Source organism: Xiphophorus hellerii, chromosome 4, assembly GCF_003331165.1.
Source record: "Xiphophorus hellerii strain 12219 chromosome 4, Xiphophorus_hellerii-4.1, whole genome shotgun sequence".
In the NCBI taxonomy this organism is placed as follows: domain Eukaryota; kingdom Metazoa; phylum Chordata; class Actinopteri; order Cyprinodontiformes; family Poeciliidae; genus Xiphophorus; species Xiphophorus hellerii.
The window spans coordinates 32,070,810-32,092,940 of NC_045675.1; the positions used below are offsets into that span (position 1 = coordinate 32,070,810).

Below are 22,131 nucleotides of genomic sequence, written 5' to 3' on the forward strand. Positions count from 1 at the left end.
GTAACATAGTTATGTGATCAACATATGGACTGACACTATGTGTCTGGAAAATAAATAATATCCCCCTTCAGTTTGCTTTTTATTGAATCAGGATTCCTTTACACTGCAGTGACACCCGACAGTGACTGAGGCCTTTTTCACATATTTTTTTGAAACATTACAAACGTAAGATATAAAATGATACAGGAAATAGGAAGAGATGAGGATTGGACATATAGCATATCGCAGGGTTCACTCACAAGCTAGAACAGTCTGGAATTTAATTAAGTATTTTCCAGCTCTAAGTAAGAAAACATAAAATAGAGAATTCAATAAAATCACATCAGAACTGTCTTTCATTCCTTTCTAGTGTCCTTCTGCCAGTCTGATTGTTGGGGGTCTCGCGTACAAAGCCTGCCATTTATTCTTCTGATGGAAGAAGCAATGGGTTTTGGAATGGCTTTGGAACCAAAACTACCTTTGGTAGTAGTTTTGGTTCCAAAACTACTGCAGATTTGGTAGTTTTGGAACCGTGGCAGAGAAACCTACACAAGCAGTTTTCTCCATGGACGCACCTTGTTTGCTTGAAGCTGGATTTGGTGAAGGTGCTAAGCTTCCAAACTGACATTTACTTCAGAAACAAACTTCTTTGTGGAATGAAGATAAAAATATCAATTTTAAATGAGCTATGCTGTAAATAATTTTATTTTTAACTGTGATGTCTTTGATAGTGGTGCTCAAATCTTATTTTTCAAATATATGGAAATCAAGTCTCTTTTTTTACCTACACTAAGAATTGTTATCTACTCAACAACGAACTAAACATGGCATTTTGTAAAAAGCAGACAAATTAATAATTACAAATACTAAACATAAAAAAGGCATCACTAATTTCCCTTATTAAAAGAAAGGAATACCGTATGCTTATTTTTGTTTCTGTTAAACCATTTTGTGTATTGTGTATAATTTGTTTTAAAAATTTTCATCTCATAGATCTATATTTTTTAGAAAGTGCCCATCAGCTGCTAATTCTGTCCTTGAACAAAACCATTCAAATAGCCACATATGGTCAACGCACCCGACTTCAGACACAGCAACTGGGACGTTAACATTGACCTACCTATATAATTCAAGTAATATCTAAAATAATACAATTACTTCTAATTTGTTAAACTACATATTTTGCAGAACTCTAATATCTGCCTTCATTCTGTGTGGATCTTTTTGTTTGTTTTGCTTCTTCTCATGAGGTCGGGCAGCTTCATTAAGCTTCTCATATAACCTGTTCTCTTACCTTTGCTGGGAGATTGTTTGTCGTCGTGGTGATTTGTGCCGGTTCTTATCAGCAATAAAAGACAAACATGACTGGGAGCAGCGGGCTTCACTCGTCGACACGTGCATGCAATACCCGGCAGCCAGAGCCCAGCGTTTCCAATCAATACGCAAATTAACAAGACAAATGAAATTCGCTTAATTACATTGGGCCTTTTCAATCAGGCGCAGACAGGATGTCAGATAAGAATTTCCCCTGGCCCAGCAGGAATGTATTATTCTTACCTAATGCAGCTGTTTGCTGGTTCACATGGCACCGCTGCTGAAACAGAAGATGGAGGGACAAATTGAGACCATGCCTGGGGAAAAAAAGATGAAAACGTCTTGCACACAAACAGATTCACTTTTGCATTCTGCTCGGTTTGCACCAAGCTGTCATACAGCAGCTCCCATAGCCCGACTCCAGACTAGCTATAAAAGAGGAAGTGGTGGATGCAGAGATCCAATATGCATTGACTGCAGGGCTGGCTAGCTGTCTGACACACCATTTATACAAGGCGCTCTGTGCTCTAAACTTGCTGTTTCACCTGCTGATTTGTACACAGACTGACTTCTGCGGGCTCCAGCCTCTGTGAGACTGATGTTTGCTTCTGTCACGGGAATGGAGGTGGGGAGTGCAGAGCAGTGTGATTTGTAATGCTGTTTATGCAGCCCATATGCTCTCAGTTTGACGTCTGTGTAGCTCCAGATCCGCAGAAGTGGAAAAAAGTTTTTTTATATTTAAGAGCCTCCCTGCCCCCATCTCTGCAGGAACTCCAACTAGCCTTGTAGACAAAGCAAACACTTCTCCTCTGTCCTCCTTCTCGTTCTTTCTCTGCTTCTTGTCTTTGGTCGAAGTAGGAGGTAATGCATTACGTATGAGGAACGGTAAAGAGGCCCGGTCTTGTGCTAACCCTGTTGCTCCCAGATTATTTAAAAGGCTTCCCATCTTACAAAGACCTTCTGGTCCTCACCCAGCAGAGCTTTTACATTTTGCTTCTTCTTTTCTTGCCTGTCACTCTTTGTTTGTCTCTCTGAGGCGCGTTCACAGCTTGAATTCCTATTTGCTGGAAAACACAAGAATGTTTAATTATTATTATTATTGCAACAGACTTTAAACGTGAGTTGCAGCAGATGCTATTTTCCCATCAAGCTGAAAAAAAGATGAGAGGAATAAAAAACTTCTGGAAGTACTTGTTGCTGATTGGCTGATCAGTGTTTGTTTTAATCCAGTAAATAACAGAGAAATATTTAAAGGGGCAGTGTTATGTGTTTTCCAGGCACATGGTGTCATTTTGTAAGATAAGATAAGATAAGATAAGATTTATTGTCATTGTCATCAACAGATTACAACGAGATTGAGATTTGCTCGACTCGAGTTAAGATGCAGGTTATGTGTATATACATAATATACAAAGATAAAGAAATAAATAGTACAAAATGAGAAATAAATAGACATCAGAAGATGGTTGCAGCGCCTGGAGGTGTCTCAACAGAATTTACATTTTTAACAAAGTGGTGTCAAGAGCAGAAGTTCTTATGCCTTTGAATTTAGTGCCATGATTGCTGTCGGGTAAAAACTGTTTTTTAGGCGATTTGTCCTGGTTTTTGTTGCTCTGTATCTCTTGCCTGATGGCAGCAGCTGGAAGAGACCATGGCCAGGGTGTGAAGAGTTACTCAAGTTACTTCATTGTAGCACAATGAAGTAACTTTTAGTTTAGTTAAAAAATGCTGTATATCAAACATAACTTAAAATAAATTTTACTTTGTAATTCAATGCCTTGAAATTGGGCCTCTGTCTCTTTAAAAACTCCTCCTCTTTCTGAAACTGAAACTTCTCTAGTTAGCACACGATTTGCTCAGAATGAAAGAATAAACCGGTATCTACTCACCAAGGTTTATTTTAATAAATCTGGTTTATTTAGACTGTTACCAGACCAATAAGTGACTTTTTCCCAGTTTCTATGTTTTCCTGCTAGTTTTCTTTCAGAAATGTTGTGAATGTTTCGGTAAAGAAAAGCTTTACCTTACCTAGAAACGGCTTTGTTGCTACAAATTAGCACCTGCTCCCAGGTGTTGTGTTTCCTTTAATACTGTGACAACTGCAGTCATTTGAGGTGGAACTGAATACTGATGAATCGCTGCACATAAAGGCCTGATTTAGCGAATGAAGCACTTGTTAAACTGTGTCGATCGTTAGCCAACAACACACAGTAGCTCAGCAGTCCATGAAAAAATCTGGCTTCTGCTTCCTGTAGAGGGGAATATGTTTGTACTCCCAGCTCTGCTCCGACAGCTCCTCTGTTTGAACTGCTCTGTCTGTTTTAGTCCATCTCTCAGTTTTGTTTCGCCTCTCAGGTTCCTGCTTCTTATCACCAATTGACCTTTTCCCAAATTTAGTGCTAACTCATGCTTCCTCTAAATCAATCCTCTCTTTCCTCTTCTGTCACCTTGTCCACAGGTTGTTGCTGCACCTTTCATCCATTCCTCTTCTTATTTTTCTCCTGTCTTCCGTTTGGTTCTTACAGCAGCCTGTGGCTCTCTCTCACTTCTGATTTTAATCTCCTCAGCATTCCATCTATCCATCCATCCATCCATTTTCTGTTCACCCTTTGTCCCTAATGGGGTCAGGAGGGGTGCCGGTGCCTATCTCCAGCTACTTTCCGGGCGAGAGGCGGGGTTCACCCTGGACAGGTCACCAGTCTGTCGCAGGGCAACACAGAGACATACAGGACATCATTAGTTCCCTTGAAAATTATCACATTATTATGAAAACAACGTGCTTAGCTTGACCAAACAATCGGTTGTCAAGCTAACCATTCTTTTTTAAAAGCCATACCCATTTCTCCTCACAAAAATGGTTCACATTACAGACTCAATCAAACTTATACAATATGTTTGTTAAAAAATAATCTTTAATTCCACCTAGTGACAGAGTTCTATACGACAGCATATTAAGGCCATTGTAGATAGAAAATAAGAAGAGTAGTTTTAGGCTGAAATATTTTGATATCTCAAATTTTCAAGATGAAACAAGGATATTGCTGAGTTCCAAAAGTCAAAAATTTGCAAGAGAAATCTCAGAAATTTTGAGATTAATCTCAGACATTTTGTGGAAAGAACAAAGAAATTTCCGAGTTTGAAAAGTCAAAACATTGACTAGAAAAACCACAGAAAATTTGAGATCAATCTCAGAAATTTTGTAGAAAAACTTGAAGATTTCTTTGTTTAATTTGTTGAAAATGTTCAACTTTTGGAGTTTTAAAAGTCAAAGGTTTTTAACTTTTGAAAGTCAGAAATCTCTAAGAGTAATCTAAAAATATCCACATTTTTGGGTGGAAATTTACTCCTTTTTTTTCTCTCTATCTATAACGGCCCTAATACATTGTCATAGTTTTACTATGTGACTTTTGTCATGTTAGAAATATTTAGTTTAGGTGGTTTATTCTTTTTTTTTTTTTGGCTATTTGCATAGAATGTAGCTTAATTAATCATTTGCATTACAGCATTTCAATCTGGAGAGACTCAGACGGAGATGAGAAGACAATTAGAAGAGTTTATTGACAAACAGAATTTAAAGTCTTTGGCGCTCGGGCCCCGGCTGGGGATAACGGTTATCGCAGCGTTAGCGATAAGCTTCAGATGAGCATCCCCGATGCTGTTAGGAACGTCATCCCCGGGGCCCGGCACTGGTGGTGGAGGTTGAAGAAGGGTGCGGGCCTCAGGACCGGGCGAATGGAGGAGAAGGGGTGGTGGTGGGTTGAGCTCGGCTGGAGAGCGAAGGACGCCATGAATGAAGGTCCTTATCAGCTGGGACTTGGTCGGTGATTGGACGTGACGTGGCTTGGTCCAGCGTTGATAGGTCGACGATTGTGGGCAGGTCGCTTCAATTAACGGGTCCCGGTGGGGATAAAAGAGTCTTCCAGTTTGAATTTGCGCCTAGGCTTCATATGTCAATTAAATGTAACAAGTGAATAATAGTTCTAAATATTTATAGCACTGAGGCAGATTATGTTAGCCATCAGTCTCTTGTATTGACTGTAGTATAACAAAACAGAAGATGAATTTCAATTGTAATTTTCAAACTGTTGTAATTTTAGCGATATTCTCAAATCCATTTGGCCAAGTAGGAAACATTTTTAGCTATTTTACATTTTAAAGGCTGTGGTAAGATATCATAGCAGTTTTTTGTAACTTCTTCAAGATTAGTTCAAAAAGGAAGTGTTAATTAGCTTAAGTGTTATATATGTCAGAGCTGGGAAAATAATTTCAGGAATAGTGTCAAAGTATCTTGTTAAAACAAGAAACTTTCCTGTGTAATAAAATACAAAACTTGTTAAAACCCGTTTTCTATTTTGTTTTCACAGGAATTAAAGCTCATTCAAGCCAAAATATGTTACTGTACATTTAAACAAGACAGGTTGTAACACAACCGGCGACATTGACGATCGCCCAGAGCCGACGCAGTGAGAAGATGGAGAATCGGGGTCTTCAGCTGAAGCCCAAAGTGCAGAGACGTTTAAGCAGCAACAAGAGATTAGAGCATTGGCCGACTCCTGTGACTTCCAGCTTCAGCTCACCGGTGCATTCAGTCCGAATGAGTTAGAATGTCTGAGTTAGCAAAACTCATTATGGAGCTTTTTTAATCTGGACTGAAACCAACATATTTTTAGCTGGAACTGCAAGAGAGCCAAAAGGGATTTGGTTTATTCTTCTTTTTTTTTTTTTTAATTGACACCCAGTAGCAAATGCTTTAGGTGCAAAGTGAATCCCTAATTTTGGCACTGGACCTGTGTGAGTATAGCTTCAGGCTAGCCATGGGGAAAATTAGAAACAATGAACTGCTGGACTCACGCTGTGACAGGATAATATTTTTAATTGAAAAGCAGGACGTGCTTCAGCATTGGCATGAGACATAATTCCAGACATATTCTCTCCAGAAACGTCAGTAGAATTACCAGGTTTTACACTTAGTTCTCATTTCAGAACTTTAAGTGAAGTCCTGCGAGGAAGAGTTAATGGCAATAATTCTGGTGGACAGCGTTATCCCACCCTGGGATTTCCCTCGATTGCTCATAACTGGCGTTGAGTTGATAGTAATTCATCCACCGTCAATTCTCAAAGCAGGAGCAACAGAAAGGTATTATTGTTGAGGTATCTGAGTGCTACGGATCACACCAGCCCTGTTTAGTTCCCTTCAATCGAATTCTAGTTTGCTTGTAGAGAAAGTTTAGTTTGTTTGGGGAGGTGGGAATGCATAATCGAACTCTGACGTTGATAAAAAAAAAAAAAAAAACAGCAAACTCTGGTCCTAAAAAACCTTGGTCTCTGCTTCGTTGAAGTGAACTCTGGTGCGGTTTGAAATCAAATGTTAATGTCAAACACATAATAAAACACTCCAAAATGTGGAAGCGAACTAGTGCAGGGCATTTTCGGTAAATACAACTGAAGCAAATGAGTCTAGTGGGAGCAAGAGAAATGGCTCGTGGTCTTTGCCAAAGAGTAGAGAAATCCTCCAACTGCTAAAATCTGACACTGCTACATTTATGTTTACCTTTCATGAAGAAGGAAGCTGCACTCAGCATCTTCTTTAGAGGCTTTTGAGTCATTTTCTTTAGTGGTTCTTAAGGGGGGGATGCACTATTGCATCCTGTTTGTTAGATTTGGAGATGCTAGCTGTTAAAAAGGTAATTAACACCAGAACCCCCAACACCTGTACAGATGTTTGCATATCTACTAAGGTTATTCATAATACGTCTCCAATACCTTTACTCTAAAAGTATCTTCTCGATCTTTTTATCTATAATGATACTGAAGTTGTGCCAGAAATGTGATAATATGTGTACAACATATAAAAACAATGCTAAATGTATAACTCCTGGCAACATCATCTGAAATATTTCCTGGTAGAGGATGACAGTTTTTTTTTTGTTTGCTTGTTTTTGCCTGGCACATTGCAACTTTGTTCCACCTAACCCAGGGCAAAATGCTCTGCATAAATAATGGACTTAAACACAACATTTCAAGATGGTTTGGGGTAATTGTCATTTCCCACTTGAACTTTTGGAGTTCAGTCTGCACAATGATGGATTGCCAATGTGGGTTGGTACAAATGCGTTCTTATAGTTATTTACATAAGGTGCAAAGCACACCAGCTATCTTAACCAGTTCATTAACTTTTAATTTCCCATTTGAGTAAGTCAGAAAATAGAATGCAATAACTTTTGTGTGATGTTCGTTGACTGTTATGAAGGGGGAAAAAACACATCCCAACCTGCTTTTAGAAAATAATCTTCATTGAGCAAATATATACAGTTTAGCCTGCTTTGTGGCGTTTTTAATATGCGGTACGTTGCCATGCGTTTCAGATGAAGATGGCAGGAAACCTTAAACTGGTCATACAGCAGGTCTCACACTCTTCTCCCACACTTCTTCTTTCTTTCCCCATCCAGAGCTAATAGACGGGACCCCAACCTTGAAAATCAACCATGGCTCTGGCACGCTTGTGCTACAGCTGCCAGGGAACATCAACGTGGCAGACAGGCGCTGGCATCGGCTGGACGTCCGTAGCAACAGCAAGGTGAGACACTTCATTTAACACAGGCTGGCAGTTGTTTAGCATATAACCTGCAGGTGTTAGCTGCACTCTGTGCTGTACGGCTGCAGATGTTCCACCAAACAGATCTTAAAGAAATATTCCTGTATGCAATGTTTATATTTTATCCATTTAATATGGGATGGATAACACTTAAAATTCCGTCCATGTGAGTAGCCTGACGTCCAGTCCGTTCGGCCCTCAGCGTTTGACTTTTGTAATTGTATATTTATGATGGGATGTTGAGCGTTGAGAGTGTTTCTTTGCTCACTGAAGATGCTTAAAGAGTCATTTAAAGCTTAATCCATCTGGAATATGCAGTGTTATGAAAATGTACATGCCAGATTACAGTTTTCTTCTGTTTTTGCTTGATGTCACACTTACATGTTTGCTAAAACAGATGTTTAAATCATACAAATGTAAAAAGACAGCTCATCTTCAATAATGATTTTATTCAGTCAAGGGAGAAGGCTTGCACTCGTCTTCTGACATTTACATGTTGTTCCCTTCAGTGGTTGTTGGTGCAGCGCCATCACAGGTGAGGAGGGGAACAGTTTTTTTCGATTAGTTTGGTTAGTTTGACACAGTGCAGTGTGAAAGAGAACCACACCCGCTTTCACAAATATTGATGTTTTAGTCACCGGCTGAACAGATTGTACTGGACTACCAGGTGTGGAAACTCCCGAAGAGGTTTTTGGACCAGTCTGCAGTGCTGTGGCAGTTATTCTGGGTTCTGTTGTGACCTCCTGGATGAGCTGTTATAAATGCACATCTGTAGTATTTTTGGTAGACTGGTCACATCTGGGAAGGTTCACCGCTCTTTCATTTTTCTTCCATTTGTGATTAATGGTACACACCTGTACCAATATCTTTATAACCCATTCCAGACTGATAGATGCAAAGTAATTAGTTTCTCATCTGTTCTTCATTTTCTTTAGATTGGGGCGTAATTTGCTTTTTTGAGCACTTTCAGCCACATTATGATAAGATAGGTATTGTTGTAACATTTTACACCCAGGTCTTATTATTCCCTCACTTGTAGACTCAAGAAATCAGTTAAATTGCCTCAAAAAATGGAGGTAGTTTATGATTTCATGAGGAGACTTGTTGTATTTTCACCTCAAGCTAAGTGGGATTGGACAGATTTTTTCTCTCTTATCAAATGAAATCATAATGTGAAACTTCTTTAAAAGCAAAAACTGAATCAACAAAAAGGGAACTATGACAACAGTAATGCAGCGGTGATACCACTTGTTAAAGACAATCTATATGTTCTTAGTTGAGCTATCTCAGTGTCTTTCGTAGTCTAAGTCTAGATATTTATGAGTAAAGTTTTATTATTTTGTTGTTATTCCAATTTTATTCTGTCCTTAAAAAATATAATAAATTCTGATGGTTCCTGTTGAGCCAATCTGAGTAATCTGAAGAACTAAAGAAAAGGGAAAAGAAATGCTTTTAGGGCACCATTACAGCTACATTACCTACATATGACTAGTTCACATAATAATTTTGCTTCTTGCAAGCCTAATTATTTCCATCCAAACAAGGTAGATGGGAGTGATTTACTGTTATGAAGCTGTCTGAACTGTACGGCACAAAGGCAGATAATTGCTGTAAAAGTGAGATGGATGGTTACAACAGCCTCCTTTGACAATTTAAAGTGAAACAAATTAACTAAATTAGGCTCATCTTTATTTGACTGAGATCTGCCTGAAGCTTTTCACCTCCAAGGATTCAGAGTTTTATTCCTCCCTCTGACATATCAACAAGACTTTTGGATATTATATTTTTGGATGCTTTGATATAACTCAGCCTGACAACTTTGAGCTTTTCTGTCTTAGTTTAAGCATAGGGAGCAGATGGACTGGACTCATGTCTGCCTCCTTTCATCCTAACATCCTCACCTCACCTTATAGAGGTTTGCAGTTCAGTACAGATAGGAGGACTAACAATAGGCAGGGCTCCATTATGTGTCTTTGAAACTTTATCCCTCTGAACTTTTGTTCTCCAAACCTTTAATCTAACTTGGGCTCTACGGATCTGGTTACGTAAACTAACCAGATCTGCTGGCACTAAGAGAGCCACCCTACTAGCTGTTTATGTAAAGTCTCCAGCTTGTTCAGGAGAGTTACTGCATGTGTGAGAGAGATAGAAAATAAATGCCTCACTAGAGCAGGGCAATAAAAATATTAATCGTGAGAAAAACGGAATCAGTATCAATAGAAAATATGTCCAATAATATGGTGATCATTTCACTGAACTCCAATTCAGAACTGCACAGCTTTCTGGGGGATGCAGCCAGAGGAAAGGCTTTAGTTGCTCCACCTCACAGTCCAGCTAAGCCAATAGCTGCTTTTCTTTTAACCTTAAAATTGAGCATTTTGAAATTTCAAAAATAAATTTGCTCATTGGAAACAATTTTCAAAAACTCATTTTTTGATATAATGGCACTAGAATGAGGTAGTTTTTTTTTTTTTTTTGTCTGCATTGGTGGGTTGCTGGTTTGATTCCCACTAAATCCACCTCTGTTGTTGTGTCTTTGGGCAAGACACTTCACCCACCTTTTCCTGCTGGTGTTGGTGAGAAGGGCCGATGGCGTGAAATGGCAGCCTGGCAGAGCCACCATCAGCGTATGAATGTGTGAATGAATGGAAATGACTGATTTCATTGTCATCTCATTTCATAATTTTACAAAACTGCAGTGACAGCCAATTTTTAAAAGGAAACTCAAGCTAACCAGTTATATATCCATTCATAATTTCTTGTAACCAGTTTTTGTACTGTTTCTATTGGTTGATTAATTTATGTGTAAATGATTTCTTTTGTTTATTCGTTTAATAGAACTATGTGTACTGTGTTCTGTCCTGTGAGTTGTATAGTGAGGTGTTTGTTTTTTGTGTGCTTACTTGTCTTAGGACAAAGGATGAAATGTATTTATTGTGCTAATTCCTGAATATTTACACTATCATGAATTGTGATAACGCTGATTAATGTGCACTGTCCTAATCAAATGAATTAACTTAAGAATCTAAAATACTTACCACCCTCCAATTATCCAAGTTCCAGTCCTAGGATTCAAGGTAAAAACAAAAGTCCTACCTGCCTAATATCCACCTAAATAATGTTTTTTTCATGGTAGATTCAGTGGAAATGAAGGAGGGAAAGAAAACCAACCACCGGCCTGATAAATAGATTTCTGAGTTGAAAACCTAGACCTTAGTCCACCACTCAACCATTAATATAGGTATTAAATTTGCATCCATTACTAATTTAAAAAATATATATTTATTCTTCATAACTTACAGGTTTCAGTGCATCTTTTGAACTGATATTTTTTTATTTATTTATAAAAATAAATATTTCAGGTCAGTCTCACATCAATATGTGTGTTTACACAAAATATTTAGCTCCAAAGGACAGCAATATTCCGAACAGTGTGAAGGCTAAACGGGTTTGAGACGCTATTGTTGCTGCAACTGGGACTAATCTGCATGGCGGTTATTTGAAATCAAATATGAATCTATTCACTTGTCCTGGATAGTCAGCAGAAGCTTATCCAGGCTGGAGATTTGACAGCTTGAGATCAGAAGCAGCGAGGGCACGGCTGTTTTCGGCAGATTTCAGCAGCCAAAGCCCTGAGTGCTATTATTTTGCCACCACTGCGCTTTAGTATGGGAGGAAAATGTGGCAACAAACTGTAAAAAAATGCTTCCAAACAATCAAATCGCTCTGGTGAGCCGTGCCAGTGATCCACTGATACCCCTTGAACTTTTTCACATTCTACTACAAATTCGATGAGATTTTCATAGGATTTTGTGTGATGGAAGGAAATGATAATAATTCAAAATAAGCATTTTATGGAATTGCATTCAGCTTTCATTGAGTCAATACATTGTAGAACCACCTTACGTACCGTCATCATTTAATAAGATGCTCAGTAAGTTATTGCAACAACAATAAATGGTATTTTAACCTTTGATCTGTATATTTTAGAACAACACAGATTCACTTGTGGATGACGAGCAGTTGTGTCTGCTGTGTTACGACTAGCATAAGAGCCAGCAGGTAGCCTTGAAGTAAGCAGTGCAGAAACAAATGAGTCACTGCTCCCATGATGATAGTAATACTAATAGACCACAAGAAAGCAACTGTAATTCCATTCATTAAGATGCAGAGAAAAACAGGTTTTGTTTGCTTTTGATGTGATTGTTTCCCACGAACGTAACCCTGATTTGTTTCCTCCCCAGGAAGTACGTTTCACCTTGGACCGATGTTCAGGAGCGGCAGTGATGGAAATGGAGGGTCTGGGCAGCTGGTTGACCACTGAGGACCACTCCTCCTGTGAAGTGACGGGTGTTACACCCAACACTGACAGGTACACAATACATGTCTCATTTTCCAAGCGGAGGAGCATTTAGAGGCACTCTGGAATCTAATGTTTTACATTCAGAGACGCATTCGAGAGTCATCAAAAGGTCAAAACAATAGGTACATATAACATCAGGCATATGACAATGCTCAATACTGCATTGTGTCACTGTTTATTGTTTATTCACCCAATACTAAACCAGAATGGAGAGGTTTGTGAAAAGCTAAGTGCCTTACATGAGTTTGTGTTCCATCTCCAACTTATTTACTGTGGGTTTTAGTGAAGGTTTTAGTGGGAAATTATTTACGCACAGTTCTCAAAATTGTGCCATAATTGTCAGTTGGGTTGCTGTCCCAACTTTAACTGGACCATGATGACACAACATGTCATCATGTCTATTTTAATTCATTCATGTTGGCCTGCTCTGACCCAACTTGGGTTGAGCTCCTGCTGTTGGACACCTTGCTAATAGTACATTTAACGTTAGCTGTATTTTACAGACCCTTATCACATAGAGACACCATGACAGACGTCAGAAGTGAGGGACAGGAGTATTGAATAGAGCAAATACAATTGTTTTCCTAAGGTGTTTTTGCCAGTAATGGTTTTTACTTTTTCAAGTTGAGCGTATTGTCTGTGGAAGTAGCACAGCTAGTTGGGGCTCATAGACAGTTGTATTTACAAAACTTGGAAATAGCTAGATTAGAAACCAACCCATTTCTTCTCTCTCCTTATGTGTTTGTTGATTTGATCAAATCATCAACTTTGCCTGAATTCACACCACCTGATTTACTCTACTGTGTCGTAAATGACATTTCCCCCTACACTGTAGACTTAATAGTGTACAAAAGTATAGATGCTGACCAGTTTTTGGGGTTTTTTTTGTACATGGTAGGATACATGATGGTGGAGCATTTCCTGCTTGGTTGCTAATGATTAGCCAAGTACTTTCTCCATAATGCAACATTTGATTGCGCCTTACTAAGCTTGCTAATGAAGTACATGAATGTTAATCTTCTTCTTGTTTACTTACTGCTGATAACACTGACAACTGAACTGAATGTCTCTCTGCAGAATGATGAACTCCTAGCTAGTTGGAAATGGCTTAATCATTTAGAACTGCCAGCAGCAAGTGATTTACCTACAATTATTCGGGTCTTTCTCAGCTTCGCAGATCAGTGATTTCTGAATTGTTAAATTTTCCTGAAGTTCTTACTGTTGAGAAGAGTAAAGACTTGCTGAGTCAGCAACAAAAATTTCAACGGTTGAGTTGGTATGCTATCAAAAGGTTTTTGTGTACAGGTTCCTTCACTTGCAGATAAATATTTGATCACTTACACTTGATTGGTTGTATTTTCTTCATGTGAGGATTTATCTGATAGTGTTTACCATCTTAATGCTCTGCACTCATATTCTATTAAAATAAAGTATTTATTATACCCACACGAATCTAGTATTATATAAAATACTCTTTATCCTGGCATCAAACAATCCCTTCAAATTTTCTTTTAAACTCTTTTGTATCTATTTGTTTGTTTTGATTTTTTTTTACATTGGTGGTCAGGTTTTTTTGTCATTTCTTTTATTTTTGTATTTAAAATAAAATTCAATTTTAACAGCTTTGAAACATTATAACATGTAGCATCTTGTCAAAACCAATGAAGGAATCCCAACTGACCAAACTATAAACTTTTTCTCCAAAAGCTCAGCTTTAACTGGCTCAACCCAAGTCAGCCCAGACCAGATTTGTCCCAATTTGCAGCTCCTCTGTGGTTCCTCCTTGTTTTCTGGATCCACCTAAGAGGTGATATGAGTCGGACCTAGCAGGGTATTGAGCGCAAGCCGTTTGATTAGCAGCAGACTGCGTTTGTTGATTGTCCTGCAGAATCTGCGATTAGACCGTAGCATTTGGCGAGATGGTGAGCTGAAAATGGATAACTACATGGTCCAAACCCTACAGCGTCAACTGGATGGGGTAACCCACAACAAACTAATATACTAAGAAATTTCCTAACTGGTCGCCCAAGAGCAGACAGGCAAAATGACATCAGCTGAGCGTCGACCACAACTCCTGCTCACAGCTCTCCCATGTTCACGCCTGCTGTAATGAGACACACAGAGGAGACACACCTAACTTGGCTAGAATCAAACCAAACATCAGAGTAAAACATGACAATGTAGGTATTTGAGTCAGTTCAAAGACATCCCAGTTGTAAGTCCTGCCTGACAGACAGGAGGCCTCTAAACAGCCAGGAAGATGTTCTTCTCATCAAACTTAATTTCTTGCCTGATGATGTTTTAATATTTCTAACGTCTTTTGGTGTGCTGTACCAGCAGCCTCCATTCCCCTAGTGGCCATTCTCTCTATGTAAGCCAGCCAGCACATTGTGAATCCCCCAGCAGCTGAAAATCTATCCCATAAAATTAAAGGAATACAAACCTGGTCTAATGTATGCTTATCTTATCATCGTACAGGTCATTAAACCTGATGGATACAGTGAACAATTAAAACAGTCCTGGAGAGATGCAGGATGTATGGAATGAGTGGTGCAGAGGTCTAAAGCACCTTCATTATGAGCTCAAGATGTCTAATTTGAATCTTGACAATTTTCTTAAAGATAGTTTGGTGCGCATGGCCTCTACTGAACAGTAAATTGGCAGGAAATAAAGTGGAGAGAGGAGGAAGACAGGCAGCAAATAACTCAAGAGTGCTAATAAAACCCAGGACAACCGCATTGAGAACGATGTCCTTTGTTCATGGTACACACTCTACCAACTGAGCCACCCTGATCATTTTCCCTTTTGATTCTATGCTAATTAAAAAGCCCATTTAAAGAATTTACAGACTTTACAGTTGGATTCATAGTTAGCTAACACTAACATGCAGCACATGGGAAATTTATTCCTTATATTAGCATGGCAGAAAAAAAATAGTTTTTTTAAAATGTTTTTATAAAATAAATAGAATAACATCGATTTAGAATTTAAGGACTAAAAACTGAAGCAACATAAATACTACAGATATTGGGATTATATTTTATTGTTCTGTTTTTACACAACTCCATTTTGTTTTGCACTCTTAAATATCACACACACACGTCGGTCCCAAACACTGCCTGCATTCAGAATGCTGTGTTCTAACGGTGCTGGTCATTACGTGTTCATATGCCTGTGTGTGTTTTCCTTTTGTTTTGTTTTTCAGACACCTAAACACGAGTCAAGTTCTCCAGCTCGGAGGTGTGAACGAGGACATTCCCTACATCTACCCTCAGCTTCAGCACAAACACTTCACCGGCTGCATCCGCAACCTCATTGTGGACAGCAAGGTAACAGCATACTGCCTGTTATCCACACACACACACCCACACACACACACACACACCCCTATGACCAAACAAACCACTTAGACATCAGCAGGAAAGCAAACCCAAACTCACACCTGCACTCCAGCTGATAAATGCATTAATAACACGTTTCAACATTCCCAGTGCCCTTGTGCCATGTTAGAGAGGGTTTTAAGCTTTTAACTGGAACCTCAAAGTCTTTTCAGACACTACACTACACACACACACACACCCTCTGAAATGGAATATCAGCCTTGGCACTCCTGGCCAGCGCTCTCTTCAACCTTCTCCTGCTAGGTTGCTGTTATAAAATGTTGGACTTTACGCTCAAAGCGTGACAGTCCAAACCCAGCCCTGCCTAAACCCGAGTCGTTTCTGCAAGAGCAGATGGCTCTGGTAGGAAATTTGCCTGTGAATTTGTAGACTTTGAAATATGACATTTTTTTCTTAGCATGGTGAACAGTATCCATGAGATGGAGATGCTATTTGCTCTTTTCGATGTAAAACTGTTAGCATAAAATTACAGGTGTTTTAACAAATTGCTGGGTGTGAAAAAATGTGGCATAAGTGATACAGTGCTGTAAAAAATGAATTGTTCTCTTACAGATTATTTTTCTCCTTGCTTATTAAATGTTTTAGCTAACTCGAAATATTATCAGACAACCATAACCAGAGTTTCAAGTGATTTGCTATTTTTTCTGGTTTAGTTTTCCTAATCGCATGCAGACCTGACAGCTGTCTCATCTAGAGAGTAATAAACACAAGAGTATAGAGGACCTGTCAGACACATGAAGTAGGCTAAGTATGCTTTATCTAAAAAAATTAAGAAAGACAGTCATTGACATCCACCATTCCAAAGCCCATCTGAAAGGCTTTTGGACTCCAGAGAACCAAAGTGAGAACCATCGTCCATGAATGGAGAAAACATGGAACTGGTGGGAACATGAATTTTTTGTTTTAGCAAAAGTTATGGATGCACTGATTTCAGATTCCTGGCCAATCACCGATCGCTGATCTTACTAAAGCTGATTAATATTTTGGCCGATACCAAATTTTGTTTTATAACTGAGACTGGAGGTTATAAAACAGCCAGTTAATTATATACTTTCCATGGTCCAATATTATTTTACTGTAAAACTCTGAACAATGCTCAACACAATACAAGTTGCTTTAGCTGAGATAGCACTCCCAAATATAATAATTGATGGCTTGTTTATTAATAATTACCAAACTAAACAAAAAAATTGTTTCCTTTAGACTTTCATATTACACATTTTTAAACAAACAAAACTGACAACGGACAAACTGACAAAAACAACTTCAACCACCAATAAAGTGCAAAGAGTTTTTGTTTTCCATGTAGTGCAAAAAGAAAACGTCCAAGTTCAGCAGCTTTGTAGCTTTTCAAATAGAAATAGGTTCGGCTTCACATTTATGTATGATCCAAAATTTAGAAAATCGGGGGCCAATCGATTGGACAGCTGATTGATCGATTGATTGGTGCAGCAGTTTCTAGAGAAGCGGTGTCAAACTCATTTTCGTTTTGGGCCAGATCAAGATCATGAATGCTCTAAAAGGGCCTGTTGTGCCATAATGTATTGATAAAATCCATACACAAACTGTTAAAATATCAATTAATTCTTAAAATTAAATAATATTATTGAACATCTTTCCAGTCCCTCCAGGATTCCGTGATTCTTTTTGTGATTTTTGTAATAAAGATCAAAGTGTTTGTGGTACCAATTTGGAAATATTTACAATATTTGCTCTTATTTATAACAATAAATGCGACTTTTTATTATTCGATGTGTAGATTATGGTCTATAATCTGACATCAATTAACACTGAGGCATACATAATCTGCAAATTATGTATTAGCACAAAAAAGTGTGGGGATTTGTTGATTTTGTGTGAATTTTCATGATAATTCTCAAAACACTGGAGGGACTGATTGATATAATTTGGCAGTAAACAGATAAAAACTACATTGATTTGATTGAAAACATAATATTTAAGCACATGCAGTGTTTAGTCTAGAATCTAGAGGGCCACATAAAAAGCTACGGCGGGCCGGATTTGGCCCACGGGCCTTGAGTTTGACACATGTTCTAGAGGAACATGACTGATCATCAGTTTAGGACCCTAAGCTGAAGCATAAATGGGTCATGCAGCAGGACAGCCATCAGGTTCATGCCTAAGTGACTCATGAAAATTTCTGTTCTCTTTAGATTTGCTTTATGGTTTGTTTGTTTTAAAGTGGTATAGTTAAAGTCTACACTTAAATCTGGTTGCAATGCTGCAGCATAACCTGAAACAGGTTTTAAATTCAAATAATTGTGCAAAAAAAAAAAAAAAAATTAAATAGGGATAGGTCAAAATTCCTCAACAGTGAATATGAACGATGTAGCAAGTACTTGATGGCAATCATATCAGCTTACTCACAAAGACACTTTAATGAAATAAAATCTGTTGGGGGCAAACACTTTTCCATGGCTGTTTATGTTTATTATTGTGAAGAACTGAAGGCTTGGCTCTACTGGGATTTACCTTAGCCAGAGATAAAGCAAGAGTATGTTCAAAAACTGTGTGCTAATGAGAGAAATCTGCACGGTATATGTGGGCGGACGCAAAGATAATAAACCTCCAAAGAGAGGGAAGAGTGGGCGTTTTGATGATTAATAACGTTGATGGACATGCTTCAGCACTGTATGCTTCAGGTATTTTATGCTTTCTCCTTTGATGCCCTTTTACTTTATTTATTTTTTTTACTGAATGTGTTAACGTTTCACTTCCATTGCCATAGCAACATGGTCTGTTTCAACCAGGATGTAAGTGCCTGTGAAGAGATGAAGGTAGTTCACGTGGATATTAGCACATACCTGTTCTTAACCCTCACAGCACCGTGTCAGCGCCATTAAACACTTTAAAAACAACAGCAGGAAGCAGTGAGGAGAGGTTACCGCTCTGAGGTAGAAGTCTGGTGAAGGGAAAAAAAAAAAGATTATTTATTTATTTTATTTTTTCCTGTCTTTCATAATTATGTTTCTATTCCAGAGCCTCGCCTCTTCCCTCTGGCTGTCATTCGCTATTGTCTGCTTTTAAATCTCTCTATCCTCATCCTGTCATTTCCCAGCTTGTCTGTCTCCTCTCAGCCCTCACATTTAGATTTCTGCACTAAGTTTTTCTCTGGTTTTGACACGTCTGTCACTCCATTTTTAGGTTGGAGCTTTTCACTTGCAACAGTTGGGGTAATGACTTTCTGAGTGCGAGCAGCTTTGCGTTGCTCTGCAGAAACGTTTGACCTGCAGTAACAACACGTGGGGTCGTTTTTTACGAAGCGCGTTATCGGGGTGTTGCCAATGCTTTACGTTACTCTGCACTGCAGAAGTATTGACTTCCCCCATTTTGTCACATTACAACCACAAACCTCAACCACAACAGGACTGGTGGGAGTTTGTGTAAAAGATCAATACAAAGTGGTTTTCATTGTTTTACAAATAAATATTTAGAAAGTGTGGTATAAGACCAAAAAGTGCAACAAATGTCCCTAATGTTTAAAACTTTTAAGTTCACCTTTGTCTTAAATTACAACTCACTTCAGTTCAGTTCCTGTTCAGCTTATTTATATAACACAAATTCACAAAAAATGTCTTGAGGAAATTTACAAGAAAATAAACTGAATTCAATCACACATACATTCCAATTAATCCTAGATATCAAACGGTGCTTTCGGTTTTTTGACTCTTACCAGTTTTTCATATTGAGACAGAAGCATTTGCCTTTCATTTTCAAAATAACTCCAGCTCAGTCAAATAGGACAAAGATAAAATCTAAATGTCCATTTTAAATCTTTCTACAGTTTTTTTAGGTCTGAACTTTGACCTAACACACAAATAAATTTTGAATGGTCGTTATATTTTAGCTCTGGCTTCAGGGATGGGTCAGGAAACAAAACTGTCAGTTTTGTTTTCCTGTCAGGAAACAAAACTGACAGGAATCAGTTTTGTTTCCTGTCCTCACATTCTCTCTTTTTTCACAAATTAACTTTACTTAAAATATGAAACATACAGGAATAAAATAAAATATACATTCAAAAAACAACATGTAAACAAAAAACTACAATATCCAAGGGCTTTATAGTACCTGTAAATTATAATATTAAAATAAAAAAAAATGGTGCTCTGGGATTGCAGTCTTTATCGCTATGTTGTAGGACATCTTTTTGCTTTTGTCATATGAAGGTAATCAGCATAGTTGACGTTTAGCATTAGCTAACTAATATTTATGATTAGTGCTTCAGGGCTAGTGTGACTAACTTTTTAGTCCACCACTGCTGTTCTTCTTAATTTGGACTCCCTACCGTCACCAGTATTGCTAGTGAAATGCAGTACCTTTGATTTATTAAAAAAATATCCATGATAGATGAGATCAAGTGCTTCTTTAAATGCATTAAAATGGATTATTTGACACATGATAGGTGACACATTGCTCACAGCACAACACACTAAAATACTTTGGCTTTGGATTTTGGTTCTCAGCGTATTTTTCTCTCTTTCTGAGCGCTGACATGTTTATACCCAGCACCTGACATTAATCTCACCAAATAGGGCCGCCTGCAGTCGTCTATTTGAGAGACTGACATTCCTCTCTGCTGAAGCCACGCTTCACAATTTGTGCTCAGGCAGGTGAACTTTGGCACTTGAGTGTTTTGTTCAGATTCTTCCTCAGTCGTTATACCGATGCATGATCAAATTGCATGCAGAGATGGGAATCTCTCTCTCTCTTGCTGTTTGGGAATGTTTGGGCTTCAGCTCTTAGTCCTCAGCTGGATCCGCACAAACCCTGCCGTTTTTAAAAAAGGAGGAACCAATAGGATGCTCCGCTTTGCTGGAGGCCAGCGGTTCCCTGACAGCACCGCTCAGTCAGTTTATACTCGTTTGCATTCCTGCATGTTCTCCGCAGCACAAAAAGGCTGCACAGAATACAGGATAGTCAAAGGAGCCGTGTTTAAGTATTCAGAGCTCCCCCAGTCCTTTCAGCACCGTATGCAGCTGGTCATGCAGGTTTTCCATCAGAGGATCGGCTCTGCCTTCAGTTTCATCACTGCAGGAGAAGATGGAGAGAGAGAGAGAGAGAGAGAGAGAGAAAGAGTGAGAGTGTAAAGAGAACAAGGGAGGAAGATGAGAGTGGAAATGAGGGAACCCTTAGTGAATGTCCTTCGGCACATTCTGCAGCCCTTCTTCAGTTTTCCCTTTCACTTTGCTTGACTTTTGCTGCTTTAAAGAACTTTGTCTCTCCCTATAGCTGTGGAGCTGCTTGGATCTCCGTGCGTTTTGCTTCTCAAACAGCCGTTCCTCTGTTGTTGCCAACTGGTTTTGTCTCCTGTTTATAACCATGCTCAATCACTGGTAACTTTTCCTTTTCCTATCATCACACTTTAACTTTTTTCTGCCTTTTTCTTATCCAACATCCCCTCTGACTTGTATCTTTTATTTGTAATAAACTGTACTCTTCCCTCCCCTTTTTTCTTCTCCCCACATTCCACTTTCTTCACCTCCTCCCATCTCTTCCTCTGTTCTTCCTGCACCTCTGTCCTCTCACTTCTATCTCCTGGGTTCAGCTGTATGATCTGGGCTCCCCGGCCGACTGGCAGTCCAGCTCCCCAGGCTGCCTGACCACTGATAGCAGCTGTGTCAACATGGGCTTTCCAGCCTGCGGCCATCGCGGCCGCTGTCATGGGGAGTGGGGCTCCTTCAGCTGCCAGTGTGTGGCCGGATACACGGGACAGCAGTGTGAAGAAGGTAAGCCAGATCTCTATCGGACTCATGAAGCTATACGGCAATTCTACGGTAACCGAGCAGGTCTTAGGGCGGGTCACAGAGCCTGAAACACTACGTCGCATCTGCCAAGAAGTCAAACTCCTTTAACTTTTTCAAATTTTTTTCAAGTTACCACCAAAAACTTTTGTTTTGTTGAGATATTATGGGAAAAGGTCAAATAAAAAACTGTGTTATATCTTCATATTCGTCCATGTGACTGAATTCTTTATTGAATCACCTTTCATGGCAGTACTTGATGTTTAGTGACTCATTCTTGTTTTACACGTAGCTCAGATGCAGTCCGGCTGGATGGACTGGATTTGGACTTTGACTAAACCATTTTAACACATGTATGTAGTTTGATCTAAACATTCCCTGTTCATATATTGACAAAAAAATGTTAAAAGAATGGCTTTCTTGTGATCTGTAGTCCATGGGAGGATTTAATGGGGCCCTCAGACAGATTTAAAAGAATGGGACCAGTTTTGCACTTCAACACAGATACAGATGGATATTTTTTTTTTACAAATTAAAATATTCTTAAAATGGAAAACGTTAGGAACAAGCCAATGTATTACTTGCCACACTTTTTCCGCTCATTATAACTTCATTATAAATAAGATTTCAAGCATCCATCGCTTTTTACTCAAAAGCGGATTTTGGTTGCACTCATTTATTAAAAAAGCCTGAATACATTTATGAGGGGAGTGACCC

General features: G+C 38.8%; 1 protein-coding gene across 1 annotated transcript in view; it reads left to right on the plus strand.

The window, feature by feature from the left end:
- Positions 1–22,131, plus strand: part of LOC116718043 (neural-cadherin) — a 322,864-nt gene that overhangs the window by 234,767 nt on the left and 65,966 nt on the right. The window contains exons 28-31 of the mRNA XM_032559667.1: positions 7,743–7,870; positions 12,133–12,260; positions 15,457–15,580; positions 21,219–21,399. Of these exons, the coding sequence (XP_032415558.1) occupies positions 7,743–7,870; positions 12,133–12,260; positions 15,457–15,580; positions 21,219–21,399 (561 nt within the window). The remainder of the gene's footprint in view (positions 1–7,742; positions 7,871–12,132; positions 12,261–15,456; positions 15,581–21,218; positions 21,400–22,131) is intronic.